Source organism: Rattus norvegicus, chromosome 3, assembly GCF_036323735.1.
Source record: "Rattus norvegicus strain BN/NHsdMcwi chromosome 3, GRCr8, whole genome shotgun sequence".
In the NCBI taxonomy this organism is placed as follows: domain Eukaryota; kingdom Metazoa; phylum Chordata; class Mammalia; order Rodentia; family Muridae; genus Rattus; species Rattus norvegicus.
Window position 1 is genome coordinate 136879831 of NC_086021.1, and position 16389 is coordinate 136896219.

The 16389-nt window shown below is 45.0% G+C and overlaps 1 protein-coding gene across 5 annotated transcripts; it reads left to right on the top strand.

Annotated features, from left to right (window-relative positions):
- The first annotated feature begins 529 nt into the window (after window positions 1-529).
- On the top strand, window positions 530-14425 carry Slc20a1 (solute carrier family 20 member 1). Of its 5 annotated transcripts, XM_006234991.5 has the most exons (11): window positions 530-669; window positions 1123-1737; window positions 1867-2007; window positions 2317-2402; window positions 6182-6278; window positions 9241-9360; window positions 10586-10849; window positions 10954-11512; window positions 11997-12182; window positions 12731-12815; window positions 13499-14425. In XM_006234991.5, exons 2-11 carry the CDS (start codon window positions 1392-1394, stop codon window positions 13658-13660), a joined length of 2046 nt encoding a protein of 681 aa, XP_006235053.1. In that variant the 5' UTR covers window positions 530-669; window positions 1123-1391; the 3' UTR covers window positions 13661-14425. The 5 variants fall into 5 exon arrangements, with proteins under 5 accessions (XP_006235053.1, XP_006235054.1, NP_112410.1 ...); NM_031148.2 differs by lacking the exon at window positions 530-669 and having other exon boundaries at window positions 1341-1737; window positions 13499-14414; XM_039105927.2 differs by lacking the exons at window positions 530-669; window positions 1123-1737; window positions 2317-2402 and having other exon boundaries at window positions 1883-2007.
- Window positions 14426-16389: the final 1964 nt, after the last annotated feature.

Here is a 16389-nt window from a genome sequence, read left to right on the forward strand (position 1 = left end):
GCCACGTGAGAGTCCTCCACCCTCTCCGGGCGAGGAACAGATCGGGTCTGGCCAAGGGCAAGTCCCAGTACACGCGCGCTTCCGCGTCGCCACAGAGCTGACCCGAGCTCGCGTGGGAGAAACTCGGAACGACCTTGGTGGCGGCCTCTGAGTCCCAGCATGTGGACCTGCGTGCCTGGGCGAGACTCCCCCACTGTCCCCGCCTGCAGCCACACGGCTTGGCCAGCGCAGACAGGATAACCCGGGCGAGGCTGCAGGGAGGAGGCCGGGCAGTCCCACGTGGACCAGCTCCCAGTTGGGGGCGGAGCCTCGTGGACGTCTGGACCAATCAGCGCCGCTGCCCAGCTCACCCGGCTAGGCGCGCCCGACCAGCCTGTGGTTGCGTCATATGGGAGGCGGGACTTCGGGCGGGCGCGAGGCTCGGCAGGTCACGTGGGGCGCGGAACCGGCTATAAATAGGAGCCGGCGGCGTGCTCGCTAGATGATGGCCGCCGGCGCGCATTGCGCGTTTTCTTCTCTCGCCTGCTGAGGCGCCAGCGGCTGCTTCACGAGTGGGTAGAGAGTTCCTCCGTGCTGTTCCCGGTGTTGCGGTGCTGGGTTGTGCGACTGTGACTCGAGCCTGTTTCAGCCTCGTTCTTCTGGTCTCTGTTCGGCCCTCAGTTTCCTTTGGTGAGTGACGGCGCGGCACCCGTGCAAAGGTCCTTTCTTCTCTGGAGTGGGCCCGGGTGAGGGGAGCTGGCGGGAGGGTGTGGGCTGCCGGCTGTAGGAACCCGTTTCGCTGCTGTCCGCCTGCCGCCTCCCCCTCGCCGCACCCTTCCGCGGGCCTTTTCGGCGGTCTTCGGCGGGCGGGCGCGCGCGCGGGAATGGCCTTTTTCCGGTCTTCCACGGAGGGCGCGCGCGGGCTAGCGGCCGGAGACAGAGCAGAACGCGTGGGGCGGGGCGGAGCGGGACGGGGTGTGGGGTGGCACAGAGCTCGCCATGTGCCCCACCTTTGCACACCGTTTGGGGGACAGAGGACAGAAGTGGCGGACCGCGGGGCGGGGGGGTTACTGCAGAGTCCCAGTCTGCCCTCTTCCCAGGGATGCGCCGCTATTGTTATTTTCTCCCACTTCGTCCCCCCAGGATGAACTTGCGTCCTTTCTCTAATCCGCCATGGAATTCTGCTCCGTGCTTTTAGCCGTCCAGAGCCAAAGAAACCCCAGACAACAGACGCTCAAACGCAGCGTATAGCAGTAACTCCCCAGCTCGGTTTCTGTGCCGTAGTTTACAGTATTTAATTTTATATAATATATACTATTTATTATAGCATTTTTTGATACCTCATTCCGTTTACACATCTTGAAAGCCGCTCAGTAATTCTCGTATTATTTAAAGAACCACTACACTACAGGATGGCATCTACCCTGGCCCCGATTACTAGTACTCTAGCTGCTGTTACTGCTTCTGCTCCACCGAAGTATGACAATCTGTGGATGCTCATCCTGGGCTTCATCATTGCATTTGTCTTGGCATTCTCCGTGGGAGCCAATGATGTAGCAAATTCATTTGGTACAGCTGTAGGCTCAGGTGTAGTGACCCTGAAGCAAGCCTGCATCCTAGCTAGCATCTTCGAAACTGTGGGCTCCGCCTTGCTGGGGGCCAAAGTGAGTGAAACCATCCGGAAGGGCTTGATAGATGTGGAGAAGTACAACGCAACTCAAGATCTGCTCATGGCTGGCTCTGTCAGTGCTATGTTTGGTAAGTTGTGGTTGTATCTTACGTTCTTTCCAGTCCTGAGCCTTTCCTCAAGGCTCTTTCCATGAGAACACACTGCTTATGTAACAGTTTTGCCATCCACCTGACAAAACTTGGTTAATTATGTTTCAGGTTCTGCTGTGTGGCAACTAGTGGCTTCGTTTTTGAAGCTTCCTATTTCTGGGACCCATTGTATTGTCGGTGCAACCATTGGTTTCTCCCTTGTGGCAAAGGGACAAGAGGGTATCAAATGGTCCGAACTGATAAAAATTGGTATGTTTGATTCTAAATGGTCTGGGTTTTATTTTTATCGTGTGCTGCTATAACAGTGTGTATGTGGAGCGGGTGCACGGTGTGAAGTAGAGGGGCAAGTTGAGTATCAGAAATGGACCCCTAGGGGCTGGGGATTTAGCTCAGTGGTAGAGAGCTTACCTAGGAAGCGCAAGGCCCTGGGTTCGGTCCCCAGCTCCGAAAAAAAGAACCAAAAAAAAAAAAAAAAAGAAAGAAATGGACCCCTAAACATTTTGGAGTCTTGTTTCCTTAATTTCCAGGCCTGACACTTCACTATGTGTTCTATTCCAGTGATGTCTTGGTTCGTCTCTCCACTGCTTTCTGGTATTATGTCTGGAATTTTATTCTTCCTTGTTCGTGCATTCATCCTCCGTAAGGTAACCTTTCTACTTACGACCTCATGAGTCACATTCAGTCTTGTTCAGGCTCACTGGTATTCTCTCAGATGGGACTGGTGTGTAAGTATGTGACTTTGGAAAGTTAAAAAGTTCTTTGTTCTGTACCTCCTGTGTGTTGTGGAGTTCTGTGAAAGAAGCAAGTTTTTAATGCCAGAGGGCATTTAGTAAGGAAAAACTTGGGTAGTAGTTCTATGGTCTGCCAAGATCGAGCCTGGGAGTGAAAACTGAGAATGTTTGTTTAAGGTGGCGTTGTCTAGCGGTTGTAGGCTACTACGTTCAGGACAGTTGGAATCGCAACCTTTTAGTTCAACAAGCCACAGAATCCGTTCTAAATGGGTCTCTCCCGTGTTGATTGTCAAGTACATAGAAGTTTCTAGATGAGACCTTCTACTTTAGGGACTCCACTTTCTCAGAAACAAAAGTAGGGGTGAGTTGTTAGGTGGTTTTTTTTTTTTTTTTTTGGTTCTGTTTTTGCTTTAAAAAATCAGGAAGCCATTGAATTTTCTGACTACTTGAAAATGCCCTTTGAGAGATCTAGTGGTATTTCCTTTATCATGCAGTCTGATCCTGGCTCCACAGAAAAAATGTAGACAATAAGGATTTATGTTGACTCTGGACTGAATTACAGTAAGAATAAATGAATTTTTCTCAGGAGACAGTTGTCCTATTTTCTAGGCTGAATGGCTCTTAACAGTCCTTTGTTAAGTTCTTTTAAAATTCCCCTAAACAGTAGAAATCTGAGTGAGGGGAGATAGGATAGGTACCTTATCCTAATGGGAGGTGTGTGTTTAGACTCCCTCCTTGATCTAGTTCTCAGAGACTCTGGGGAGCGATTTATATCTTTCTGAACAGAAATCCTTTCCTGGCTCCTTCCTGATTCACTGTACTTATCATTATGTGTCTAGCAGAATGTGTTTAACATGTTGAGCATTAGAAATATCTCTAGCCTGGCACTGTGTGACTGAGTAGCCTAACCTCCAGGACCTCTAGGATTGGTATCTCATCTAGCAAGCAGTTTTGATATGCACTCCCCTCCCCCACATCTGTAGTATATGGTAATTTGATTCTCACCGGTATTTAGGAATCATAGTTCTAGTGCTTCTGTTAGAGCCATGTATCTCTTGACATATCAGAAAACAGAATAATTAATAGAATGCTACTGTTTGGATTCCTGTTTTATAAAGGTTTATTCTGGCCCCTTTGATTATGGGGAAATAGATCATACTGATTCTGGAGAGCCTCCGCATATCAGATCTGAAAACTGATTGGTGGCCCTTCCTGGAAGGGGGAGCAGAGGTGCAAAGAGGTTTCTCCACAATGAAGAAGCTCTCCAAAGCTTCTCATTGATAATGTATACCGAGTGTCTTTACTCTCGCTCTGTTATTGGGATGTCAAGTTGTGTGTGTTACTAATAATTCTTTTGTATGATCTCATGTAGCCCAGGCTGGCCTTGAACTTCTGATCCTCCTGCATTCACCTCCCAAGTTGTTGAATTACTGGTGTGTGCCCCCACTCCCAGTTTAACAGAATGTTTCTCCTAAGAGTATGGATAGGATGGGCATAGCCAAGAGTAAGAATGGTGGGTGACGTTTAATACAGTGCTGACTTCGAGGATCTTCTCTGTCTCTCACTTGCTTACTGATTCTGCAGTAACAAATGAGGGACCCTTTCCTGTCTCCACATATCTGAGCCAGGTGTTCACATTTCCAACTAAAGCTTTGACTTCTTTGTCTCATTCCTTGCTGTATTGGGCCCGAAATAGTTCCTGGAAGTCTGTTGACTTGACAGAATGACCTAGTGCATACTTGGTTTTCATCTTTATCGCTATATATAAAAGATGAGTTTACATGATGAGAAAACCATTTAATAAAGATCCCTAGCCTTGTTATGAAGACCTGGGAGGAGGCCGGAAGGGAGAGAGACCTTACTTTACCATTTTCCTTGGCTCTTTTGAAGTTATGAAGTGGTTTGTTTTTGCTTTTAAACATTGAGTCTATATTTCATAGTAATTATGACTAGTCATTCCCTTCCTATCCCAAGTTATATGCTCTTATTTTTGATATATTATTATCTTGTGACTAATTCTCTGTAGCCTAGGTTGACCTTGAATCTGGGGGTCTTTTGCTTCAGCAAGCCGAGTGCTGGTTTTACAGGTATCTAACACCATGTCCATGGTGGCCCCAGCTATGCTTCTACTTCAGGGAATAGGTAATTTTAGGCCCCAAGTGGAGAAATTGTATGTAGAGTGTTTTTTACTTGATGGGTCAATTACTAAATATAAATAGCATTTGGAAATTGATGGGAGAGTCCCTACCTAATGCCTACAGAATATTCCCGAGACCTTGGATTAGCTCGTCTGCCTTTAGGTGTAGCCTGCATCTGTTTAGTTATTCAGCTGAGCCATTGCTCTGTAGGTTGCTTTCGACCTGGCACCTCCTCAACAGTGGGTGACACTTAATAAGCTTAAGTGTTTTTAGTGAAGGCGTGTGCTCATTGGAAAATCCATTCTTTTGTTTTTTTTTTTTTGGTTCTTTTTTTTTTCCGGAGCTGGGGACCGAACCCAGGGCCTTGCGCTTCCTAGGCAAGTGCTCTACCACTGAGCTAAATCCCCAACCCCGGAAAATCCATTCTTTATGAGGGACTTTAGACACTGATTTTAAAGCTCCCCCTCCTGCAAGTCTTAATGATTTCAGAACTCTGGTATTCCACTCCATTTCAGTCTTTACCTCTGTCTGCCCCCTAAGATTTTCAACTGGAATTGTGACACGGCTAGCATTAGACTTTTGTGCTGAAGGTTTGGCCTTCCTGATGAGACCTATGTTCTCATTCTTTTAAATGTTTGGCTTGAAAGTTTTTCTGTGGAATTATCCATAATACAAACACGGGAACTATTTTCACGTTCAGTCACAGCGGCCATTGGTGATTCCTAAGCATTTCACAATTTTGCCGGGGTGGGGGGTGTCTTTGTACTTGCTCATACTCACTCTGCCCATTCCACCTCCCTCCATCCCCCCAGTGGATGGGCGGCTTACACTTTGCACACTCTGAGACATGTCAGCCCAACTGACTCACTCCTGTATTTCATAAAAATGTCCTTCCCCATCAACATCCTTACTGTTTCTGTTTTTCCCTTAAAGCATTTGTCAGCCCAGTATGTTAATTCGTAGTAGAAAATGGCTCTCATGTCTGTGAAAATAAGGACTTGGTCTGGTCCCTCTTCTACTCCAGTACCGTGATCAGTTAGTTCTTGACAGTCACTAGACTGAGTAGATGGCTAGGTTCACAATTGATTTAACTTTGCACTTTGGTAAAGCCTTTATGCTATGATATTTGATCAGATATATAGATAAAATGGTTGTATATACTCTGCAGATTTTTTTTTTTAATTTAAGGAGGCAGTACATCAGGAAATAAGTATTTTACCTTAGTCTGTTTTTCTCCAGTACAGTACATCCTGGGTGTCTATGTGTGTGTGTGTGTTCAGGTTACAGATGGACTTTGCATAACTCAGGAACTGGTTATTTGGGATATTGGCTGCATCCTTGTTACTAAGAATAGGGAGAAAAAGTCACCTGTAGATGGAAGGTGCCATTGACTTTCTTAGGTAGCAAATGTAGGACAGAGCCTAATTGGTTCTGTAGAAATCTGGTGGGAGGCTGTTGCTAGCACCATGGTTCCCTAGTTAGTCTTGCCATAGGGTGCTCTGGAAATAGATCTACATTTACAACTTTTAAGATACTGATCTTAATGTTTTACAGGCAGATCCAGTTCCTAATGGCTTACGAGCTTTACCCATTTTTTATGCCTGCACAATTGGAATCAACCTCTTTTCCATTATGTATACTGGAGCACCATGTAAGTACAAATCAAGATATTTAAATGTGAATTTAAGCTTATTTATAAAACTTTCATTAAATGCCCAATTTACCCCTTTTTGCTTTACAGGGCTGAAATCTCCTAGAAGGTGGCTGGCCTGCACCCATTTCAGAAGGCTGCAGGCTAGTGTATGCTGAGTTAACCTAGATAGGTTTTCAACCAGAGAGACCTGCTCAGATTCTAAATCACTACAGACCTTTCCTCTTTAGTCTTCACAGGATCCACTGATAATATGACCTTCTCCCTCCCTTTCTTGTGTCTCTGCTAAAAATGCTGCAAATGATACTGGCCTCAACTACTAAGAGTCGTTACTTAAATCCATTCTTCAATAGTCAGCTATTTAGGACTGCTTGTTAGATGTCACTTTTCTCTCCCAGTTGGAGCCATTTCGGTTTCTAAGTTCTCAGTTTGTGCCCCTCAATTGACTTGAATGAGAAGAGTTGGGATGTATAATACCTGATCTAATTGCACCTTGAAGAAGAATTTCTGCAGCTAAGAGAAAGCATTTGGGAGGAATATAAAGGCTCTGTCTAGTGTTGATTCTTTCATATTTCGAGTAAGGGAAGGCGAGGATTCAGTCAACTGAGAGATTGGTAGATTGGGCCTTGTGAGGCAGAACAACACAGTTCTGGTATCCAGACTCGTTTGACTTGCTAGTTCTTTTGGTTCTTTTTTTTCGGAGCTAGGGACCGAACCCAGGGCCTTGCGCTTCCTAGGTAAGCGCTCTACCACTGAGCTAAATCCCCCCCCCCCCCCCCCGACTTGCTAGTTTTTAACTACGTAGGACCTTAGGCATTTACTACACTCATTCCCCTGACTGTTCCATGGAAGACTGTGCTACCCAGGGCACCCCATGTCTGTGTGTGTAAATAGGACTAAAGCAGCAAAATGATTTATCCTCACATGTGCTCTCATCTTCAGTTCTTTTTTTTTTTTTTTAAAGATTTATTTATTTATTATATATAAGTACACTGTAGCTGTCTTCAGATACACCAGAAGAGGGCATCGGATCTCTTTACAGATGGTGTGAGCCACCATGTGGTTGCTGGGAATTGAACTCAGGACCTCTGGAAGAGCAGTCAGAGCTCTTAACCGCTGAGCCATCTCTCCAGCCCTCATCTTCAGTTCCTAAAGGAATTTAATGCCATGACTTCCAAATTGATTCTACCTCTGGTTCATGTATTGTGCCCTGTGTAGTATTGCCACCAAAATGATGTAGTAAGTCACTGAGCAAAACAAAACAGAAGAATATTTCTGACATTGTCGTTCTTGAAATGCCAGTAAAGAAACATCTGATGGGATTAGCTGTGGTGTGGGGACTTTGCTACTTTTGTCCTTTACAGATTGTTTATAAGAAAACCCAGTCCTTTCATTCCCCCTTTTGACTTGGGATATAGACAAATTTAAACCGATAGTTACTGATTAGACCTCATGGATATTTTACTTTGTGTGACATAACTGCCTGGACACAGTTGGAAGCAGAACTTAAAAGACCAGCAGACAGAACTTCAGGTCTGAAGGATTTCAGCTTATGTCTGATTCTTTTTTTTTTTTTTTTTTTTTTTCCGGAGCTGGGGACCGAACCCAGGGCCTTGCGCTTGCTAGGCAAGCGCTCTACCTCTGAGCTAACCATGTCTGATTCCCCAACCCCAACCCCATGTCTGATTCTTTTTTTTTTTTTTTTTTTTTTTTTTTTGGTTCTTTTTTTTTTTCCGGAGCTGGGGACCAAACCCAGGGCCTTGCGCTTCCTAGGCAAGCGCTCTACCACTGAGCTAAATCCCCAACCCCCCCATGTCTGATTCTTAAAGCCTAGTTCTTAGTATTTTCTGTCTCTTTTACAGTGCTAGGGAGTGAATCTAGGGCTTCATGCAAGCCAGACTGAGCTGCAACTCTGACTTAAACAGATTTGACAGAATAGTAATGTTTCCATTTTATAAGTGATTTACTATGCAGTAAGCAAAATCAAGTGAGACAATCACAGGTGACTTAGCTGCTGTGGGAAGGGACACTCAGACAGTGGCCTGGAATTCTGTGCTGTGAATGGTCTCCACTCTAGGATAGGCCAGCAGTCCTGGTTGCCTATGTGCCAGTGGAAAGCTGACACTCACCAACACTGCTGATCCTGAGGTGGTTGAGCCAAGGGAAAAGTATTGGACAAGTCTTTGGCTTGTTACTGAACTACCACTAAACTTGTCCTTTGTGGAAGACAACTATTTAAGCAAGTGTCTTTCCATAGTTAATAGCCCTATTTTCTGTTCCTTGATGATGCTTTTGTTTTTTAAAGATTTATATATATATAAGTATACTGTAGCTGTCTTCAGACACACCAGAAGAAGGCATCAGATCTCATTACAGATGACTGTGAGCCACCATGTGGTTGCTGGGATTTGAACTCAGGACCTCTGGAAGAGCAGTCAGTGCTCTTAACCGCTGAGCCACCTCTCCAGCCCAATGTTACTTTTGCAAAGAATCAGTTTTCCCAAAGGCTGCCTGGTACAGTGAATGTAGTAACATTCCTCAACAGTGTGTCAGCATGACACTGACATGAGATACCTTCCTTTTTGACATAAATCATATATAAGTGTAGTATGGGGCAGTTAGGATGAGCTGGGGGGAGAACGGATGCTTTAGTTGATTTCCTAGCTATAGGCCTTAGTGTAGTGATTCTTTACATCTGTAGGACCAGGACATTTAGAAAGCTAGCATGTGAGTCTAGCAAGCATTTCAATGGCTCTGGTTGCTGTGGGTTTAATATGGTCATTGAGCTTTTCTCCATGGTTTTGTACAGCCAGTAGCCTGATGAAACTGGAGTGGCAGCAGCTGTAAAGGGTGACGGTGACGGGCTGGCTTGGGAAAGCCCTCCTTCCCCTAGGAGGGCTTACACATTATTGCAGGGGGCTGTTGCCCTGGGGTTTTCAAGATGCACCATTTTATCTCGTAGTGCTGGGCTTTGACAAACTTCCTCTGTGGGGTACCATCCTCATCTCGGTGGGATGTGCAGTTTTCTGTGCCCTTATCGTCTGGTTCTTTGTATGTCCCAGGATGAAGAGGAAAATTGAACGTAAGTAATACAGTTTAATAGTGCTCCTTCTCCCTCTCCTCCCTGCCTGCCCTTCCTCTCCTCTCTCCCTTCTCTATAAGAGTACACTGTTTTGGGATAGAGGAAGCATTTGCCTCAGCTACCTTTGTATATACACTAAGCTTAGATGGCTGTGTGGCAGTGTGTGTATACATGTACACTGTAATGCTGACACACATGTACACATTATCATGCTAGAGCTGTAACACATGGAGAAGTAAACACTTCTAGATAGGAGTAATCTCTTAGGTCATTGAAGGATGTTTTTTGTGGTATAATTAAATATCGAGTAAGTTTTCATTGGTACTAGTCTTTGTATCATTTTTAGTAGTTAAGATAGCTCAGTAGAATCCTATTCTGTCCTTTCAGTGTGTGGGATGTTAGTTTGCGGATGCACAGCAGAACAGGAATGCATAGACTGCAGTGGCATTAGAAGAATGCTTCGTCATTGCAGATCTGAGGAGCCGCCCAGAGCTCTGTGCTAGTCAACTGTGCCGCATGCACAGTGGGAATGAGGCTTTCAGGACTCTGACCTCATTTTTGTCTCAGTCTGGAAGGAGAGACAAATCTTTCTTTAATGCTATACTAGTGGGAGGTGTCTGAGCCAGTAGGTGACCGTGGTGAGCTGACCCGTTAGGCAGAAATACTGCCTGGCTACCAGGTATGGAAGTGTTTAGGCATGACTGTTACAGCTCAGTTGTCTGTACTCTTGACCTAAGAGTTAAGAGATTCCCTAGGGCAGCTGCCACCTCTAGGATTGAGGTCCCATTTCATGACCAAGAGCTAAAGATGATTTTACACTTGTAATTATAAAAATAAAAAGCAAGAAGTAGGGATTGGGGATTTAGCTCAGCGGTAGAGCACTTGCCTAGCAAGCGCAAGGCCCTGGGTTCGGTCCCCAGCTCCGAAAAAAAGAAAAAAAAAAAAAAGCAAGAAGTAGACCAGAATCCTAGAATATTTAATACCTGGCAATTCATAGCAGTTTGTCAACCCCCAATTCTCCAAGCAGACGGTATGCTTGCTGTCTGTACCTTGCTCCCTCCCAATGGAAAGATGGATTCCTGAAATAATAAAAGAGGGCAGCAGTGTTAGCTTGAATTTTAACTAGAATTTACACCTGCTATTTTGAGATGGGTTTCAGGGGTGGATAGAAAGGAATGTGGAGCAAGGTAGTATAGTTGAGTCAAAAATGCCATTTATTTTTTAGGAGAAGTAAAGTCTAGTCCCTCTGAAAGTCCCTTAATGGAAAAGAAGAACAACTTAAAAGACCATGAAGAAACAAAGATGGCTCCTGGCGATGTTGAGAATAGGAATCCTGTGTCTGAGGTAGTATGTGCCACTGGCCCACTACGGGCTGTGGTGGAGGAGAGAACGGTGTCATTTAAACTCGGTGACCTGGAGGAAGCTCCGGAGCGAGAGCGGCTTCCCATGGACCTGAAGGAGGAGACCAACATAGATGGTACTATCAATGGTGAGTTAACTTTCCAGGGCTACCTAGTATCCCGTGGTGGTGGAAGACTGCCATTCTGGGCTGATGCACTTTGCATTCAATGTTACCTTTTTGATCTCGGCTAGGTGCAGTGCAGTTGCCTAATGGGAACCTTGTTCAGTTCAGTCAAACCGTCAGCAACCAGATCAACTCCAGTGGCCACTATCAGTATCACACCGTGCACAAGGATTCTGGCTTGTACAAAGAGCTGCTCCATAAGCTACATCTGGCCAAGGTGGGAGACTGCATGGGAGACTCTGGGGACAAGCCCTTGAGACGCAACAACAGCTACACATCCTACACCATGGCAATATGTGGCATGCCCCTGGATTCCTTCCGTGCCAAAGAAGGGGAACAAAAGGGAGACGAAATGGAAACGCTGACTTGGCCTAATGCAGATACCAAGAAGCGGATTCGGATGGACAGTTACACCAGTTACTGCAATGCTGTGTCTGACCTTCACTCAGAGTCTGAGATGGACATGAGTGTTAAGGCAGAGATGGGTCTGGGTGACAGAAAAGGAAGCAGTGGCTCTCTTGAAGAATGGTATGATCAGGATAAGCCTGAAGTGTCCCTTCTCTTCCAGTTTCTGCAGATCCTTACAGCCTGCTTTGGGTCCTTTGCCCATGGTGGCAATGACGTCAGGTTAGTCCACATGACTCTCGTGTTACTATTTTTAAACAGTCTTACTCTCCTGTGTGGAGTGTTCTTCCTCCTGGGGGACCCTGAGTAATCTAAACAGGATGAAGTGGTAGTAGTTAATAAAGCAAAGAGGAAGTTCATTCAGATTATAAGCATGTTTTTAGCTTTATTTCTAGACAAGATCAATTAAACAGATGGGAATGAGTCTTTGGTAAATTGTGACTTCTGTGATGAAAAACTGAAAATCACGGACAGCCCTGAGAATGGACTTGGGTTATTAGCCTTGTTTCTCTGGCCAGTAAGCTTTGTTGCCCGAGTCTTGCTCTAAGCTACTTGTGAGAGGAAAGAGGTCACCAGTTATATGTATCTTCTGTCACAGCAGCCATGCTGGGCTTCTGTAGGATAGTTTGCTAAGTGACACTGGTCAGTCACTTAACAGATTGGGTTCTGCCTAAAAAGTCACTACTGCCTCCTTTTTTTCTTCCAGCAATGCCATCGGCCCTCTGGTTGCTTTGTATCTTGTTTATGAAACGAGAGATGTCACTACAAAAGAGGCAACACCCATATGGCTTCTGCTTTATGGTGGTGTTGGCATTTGCATGGGGCTATGGGTTTGGGGAAGAAGAGTTATCCAGACTATGGGGAAGGACCTGACACCAATCACACCCTCCAGGTGAGTAGATGAATCACACCTTAGGTAGTTTTCAAGAGATGCAGTTGTGTGGAGGGTAGCATGTGGGTCTCTAGCTAAAGGAGTATGTAGCAGTTGCTGCTGTTGTTACAATTGATCTGAACATTTTCTGCTGCACTTACTGTCTGACTTGTAAACATTTTTTGTCAATCTGCTCAGTTCAGTGATCATGTAATTTGAATTTTCTGAGAAAGGTATAGTGGGGTAAATTAATTTGAAAGCTAAACTAAAACCTTATACTTTATTCAGAATAAAAGTTTGAACTTTTGTTTGCTTTTTGAGAAGTGGGTCTTGTCTTGGCTGGCCTGGAATTCACTATATAGAGCAAACTGGCCTGGAACTCAGAAGTTCATCTGCCTCTGCTTTTACCATTCCTGAAGTACTGAATCCTCAGATGTTAGGACCTTGGCTTAATTTAAGCAGGTTTTGTTACTGAGCGGAGCAAAGCAAGATTAGAACCAATTACTTTAGCTAGTGTTGGGTTTTCAGAGAACCCTAAATTGTTGGCAAGCATCTTTTTGTACCAACAGTGGTTTCAGTATTGAACTGGCATCTGCCTTCACTGTGGTCGTCGCATCAAACATTGGCCTTCCCATCAGCACAACACATTGTAAGGTGAGTGGAGTGGGACTGTCGTGGGCCCTCGAAGCCGATGAGTAGCTTGGGTGTGCCCCACTGTAGGTGGATCTGGGGGCTCCCACTACATGTGGAAGTTGTAAATACACTGGTTTTAACAAGTTTGTAAGTCTTGTGGTGAAAGCATATATGCAGGGCCTGTCATGCTTGACGCTCAGAACTTTAAGAACTTGGCTTGATGAACATATAACATAGTTATTGGATAAAGAAGAAACCAACATCCTTGGAAGAGCTGAATCTGGTCCACCTGGAGCCTGCCAAGTCACTCTTTCTGCGAGGGTGGCGTTGGGTCATATACCAGCCACTCTCTAGAGCAATTGTTGGGAAATCAGAAATTTTAACTTACAAAAAGCAGGGAAAAGGAGTCTTGTCGTCATTTTTTAGCACATTTAGCAACAGATTTAATGGTTGTATATTTATATCATCTTCACCTTGTCATGGGTAATTTTAGCTTGTTAGAAGTTAGCTTCTGGCTTGTATCACATGCCTGTAATTTCACCTCTTGGGATTCTGAAGTAGGAGGACCACAAGTTCAGTCCTGTTTGGACGACAGTGAGAAATTTCTCCAGACAAACATCCTTGGAGATGGCTTCATCGCTTGTCTGGGTTCCCTGTCCCAGGTGTCTTTTTGCTGAGTAATGTCTGGTCTGTTTCTCTCCTAGGTGGGCTCTGTGGTGTCTGTTGGCTGGCTCCGATCCAAGAAGGCTGTTGACTGGCGACTGTTTCGAAACATTTTTATGGCCTGGTTTGTCACCGTCCCTATTTCTGGGGTTATCAGTGCTGCTATCATGGCAGTGTTCAAGCACATCATTCTGCCGGTGTGAAGCTGAGCTCAGAATTGTGTCAGTGTCTGGGACCATCGCACACACCCCTGTTCCTAAAGAATGCTCAGTGTTGCTGAAGATAGGCCAGGGTTTTAAAGTGGGGGAGCTGTGGGAAGGAAGTGTAATTTATACTATAATTGCTTTTGTGCTAAATATGACTTATCTCAAAATTAGCTGTGTAAAATAGCCAGGTTTCCATTGATTCATTCTAAGGTCCCTTTTCTCCTGGGCTATGACTTCCTGTACATATTTCTCTACTTTTGTATCAGGCATCAATTCCATTATGTTTTAATGTCGTCTGTGAGATAACTTAATGTGGATTCTTTTTAAACAGCCAAGCAGAGCCATTTGATGGCATATACTGCTTTGTTGGCCTCACCAGCTTCTTCCCCAGCGTGCACAGGGATTTAACAAACATGTAACTGAAGCTTCCCTTGTAGTCTCTCATAGAAATAGTCACGGCACTCTGCTCCCTGTCACTAGTGGCAGGTTCTGTTGACATGTGACAACTTCTTAGAGGGCCGAGAATCTTTGGCACAGTGAAAATTTAAGTTTGTAGTAACTTCTTTGCAAACAGTTCGTGGACGTGTTGCTAAGAAGTAGGAAGACAAAGCCTGGTGGTTGTGGTTATTCTTTTGAGATTTCTGGCAGTGTGGGATGGGTGAATGAAGTGGAATGGGAACTTTGGGCAAATTCAATGGGACAGCCTTCCATGTTCATCTGTCTACCTCTTAACTGAATAAAAAGCCTACAGTTTTTAGAAAATTTGTTCTTGTGCTTTTTGTTTTTATTGAGTCCTCAGAGCCCTGACCATGCAGCCTATGACATTCTTAGAGGACATTGCACCTTCCCAAATGAAGGTGCTGGCCGACTTCAAGCTCCTCACTCTGTCTTCTGTGATCCCCTGAACAATGTTGCCCCACAGAGCAACATGGTGCATGGGGTTGATGAATTCTCATGGGGTTGAGAGTTACTGGACAATGCTTTTGACATTTTTTGTTTCAAAGAATTATAATAAAACTCATGACTAAGCCTGTAGAAGGCTCTGTCCAAGAAGGTTGTCCACTGGAGAACTATCAGTAAATGTTTCCTCTTACTGTCAGGCACTGAGCAGTTGACACTTAGTCCTCATGAACATTGTGGCAGGTCTTACCCTAATTTTGGAGCACTTCAGTGTTTGATGTATATTGGCAGAGAATAGACAAAATCTGGAGGCTCAGGCTGGCTGGCAGTAGAGTGAGGAAGATGGATCTGAGGGTTGGAAGGAAATGCTGAGAACTGGTCCTGGCCTTCATTCACATGATCTATGGCATGAGCATGAAGTCCCTTCCTCCTCTGAGTTGAAATGACAGCACAGTGCTTTTCCCAGCTCTCTTCCTAGCTTAGGAGAATATACTCAGATCAAAAAAGGAAGAGCCTCTAGAGGTGGGAGGTGAGGTGACACCATAAAGGCTGGGCATGTGCTAGTAAGAATGCTGGCCTTTTTTGGGGGTAGGGAGTGGGGTTATAGATGTTTGTGTATTGGAGTCAGAAGATTTTTAGAAGACTGAGCTTACCTTTCCTGAGTAAGGTACCTCCAAATTGGTTGTTTTGGTTTTACTGCTGCATAAACATGGTACTTGTTAGTCCTTTCTGTTTGGTTAGTTATATTGGGAAGCATCTGGTTGTCAGCCTCAGTGGTTCTCAACTGGAGTGGTTTTTCTTTGTCCCACACATCCTTGATTGTTAAAGTGAGCAGATGCTACTGACTAGAAATGTTATGCACATTTTACAGCACTTCTGAGATGGAAGAAACCTAGTGCAGGGCAGTTCTAGTTGGGCTGTTTCCCCGGGATCCCATAGGGAGATTCAGGAGGATGGAAGTCCCAACTGCTCAGGAGAGGGGTCAGCACACAGTCTAACCTCCCTTCTCAGCATAGGCAGCCTTTGCTTTGTTTGGCTGCTTGTGGATTTCAGTTGCTGTGGTTTAGGTAAACAGTGGTCAACAGCCTGGTTCACACGGCAGTCACCCTGATGTGTGTGAGTCATTGTGTAAAGTGCAAACTTCAATGCTAGGTTTTGAGTCTGAAAAGCACATTTAGAAAATACCAGCCACTCATGATCAGTGGTCCAAAGTCTGCAGATGACTGTGTTCTGAGTGTGTGGCTTCACTAGAGGATGACAAGGATGCCTTACCTCCTTTAGGCCAGCTTTGCTGCTAGGCTTTCCTCAGACTTCAAGGAAAATTGCTTTTACCATTACACAACTCAATGCAGCCACTGGACAGCGTTAATTCAATTCTTAAAGCTTCTATAAATATGGCCTCTTGTATGACTCCTTACTATCATATCTAGAGATCTTGCAAATTGTTTAGCTGAAGTAGAGAGTAAGTTGAAAGCACTTTGGCAGAAATGGATAGGTAGCCTCATTGTGGCACTGAATAGCTGCAGGAGGCAAATCACACATGAACATAGGTGCTTGTTGCTGGAGTTTGTGGAGGGGTTGTTCTTGTTTGGTTTTGTTTTGCTTTTTGAGCCCAAGGTCTTGGTATGTAGCGCTGACTGGTGTGAGATTTGTGGCTCCTCTGCTACTGTCTCTCCCCAGCCCCGGGATGACAGGCATGGATCACTATTTACATCTGGGGCTGCCGTTAGAGAGAAATGGACATCCAGAGGGACTTAGTGATGGTGAATTTAACAAGAAAAACGGATGGGTTTGTGATGACAAGAATGCAGATGTCCCTAAGGGAT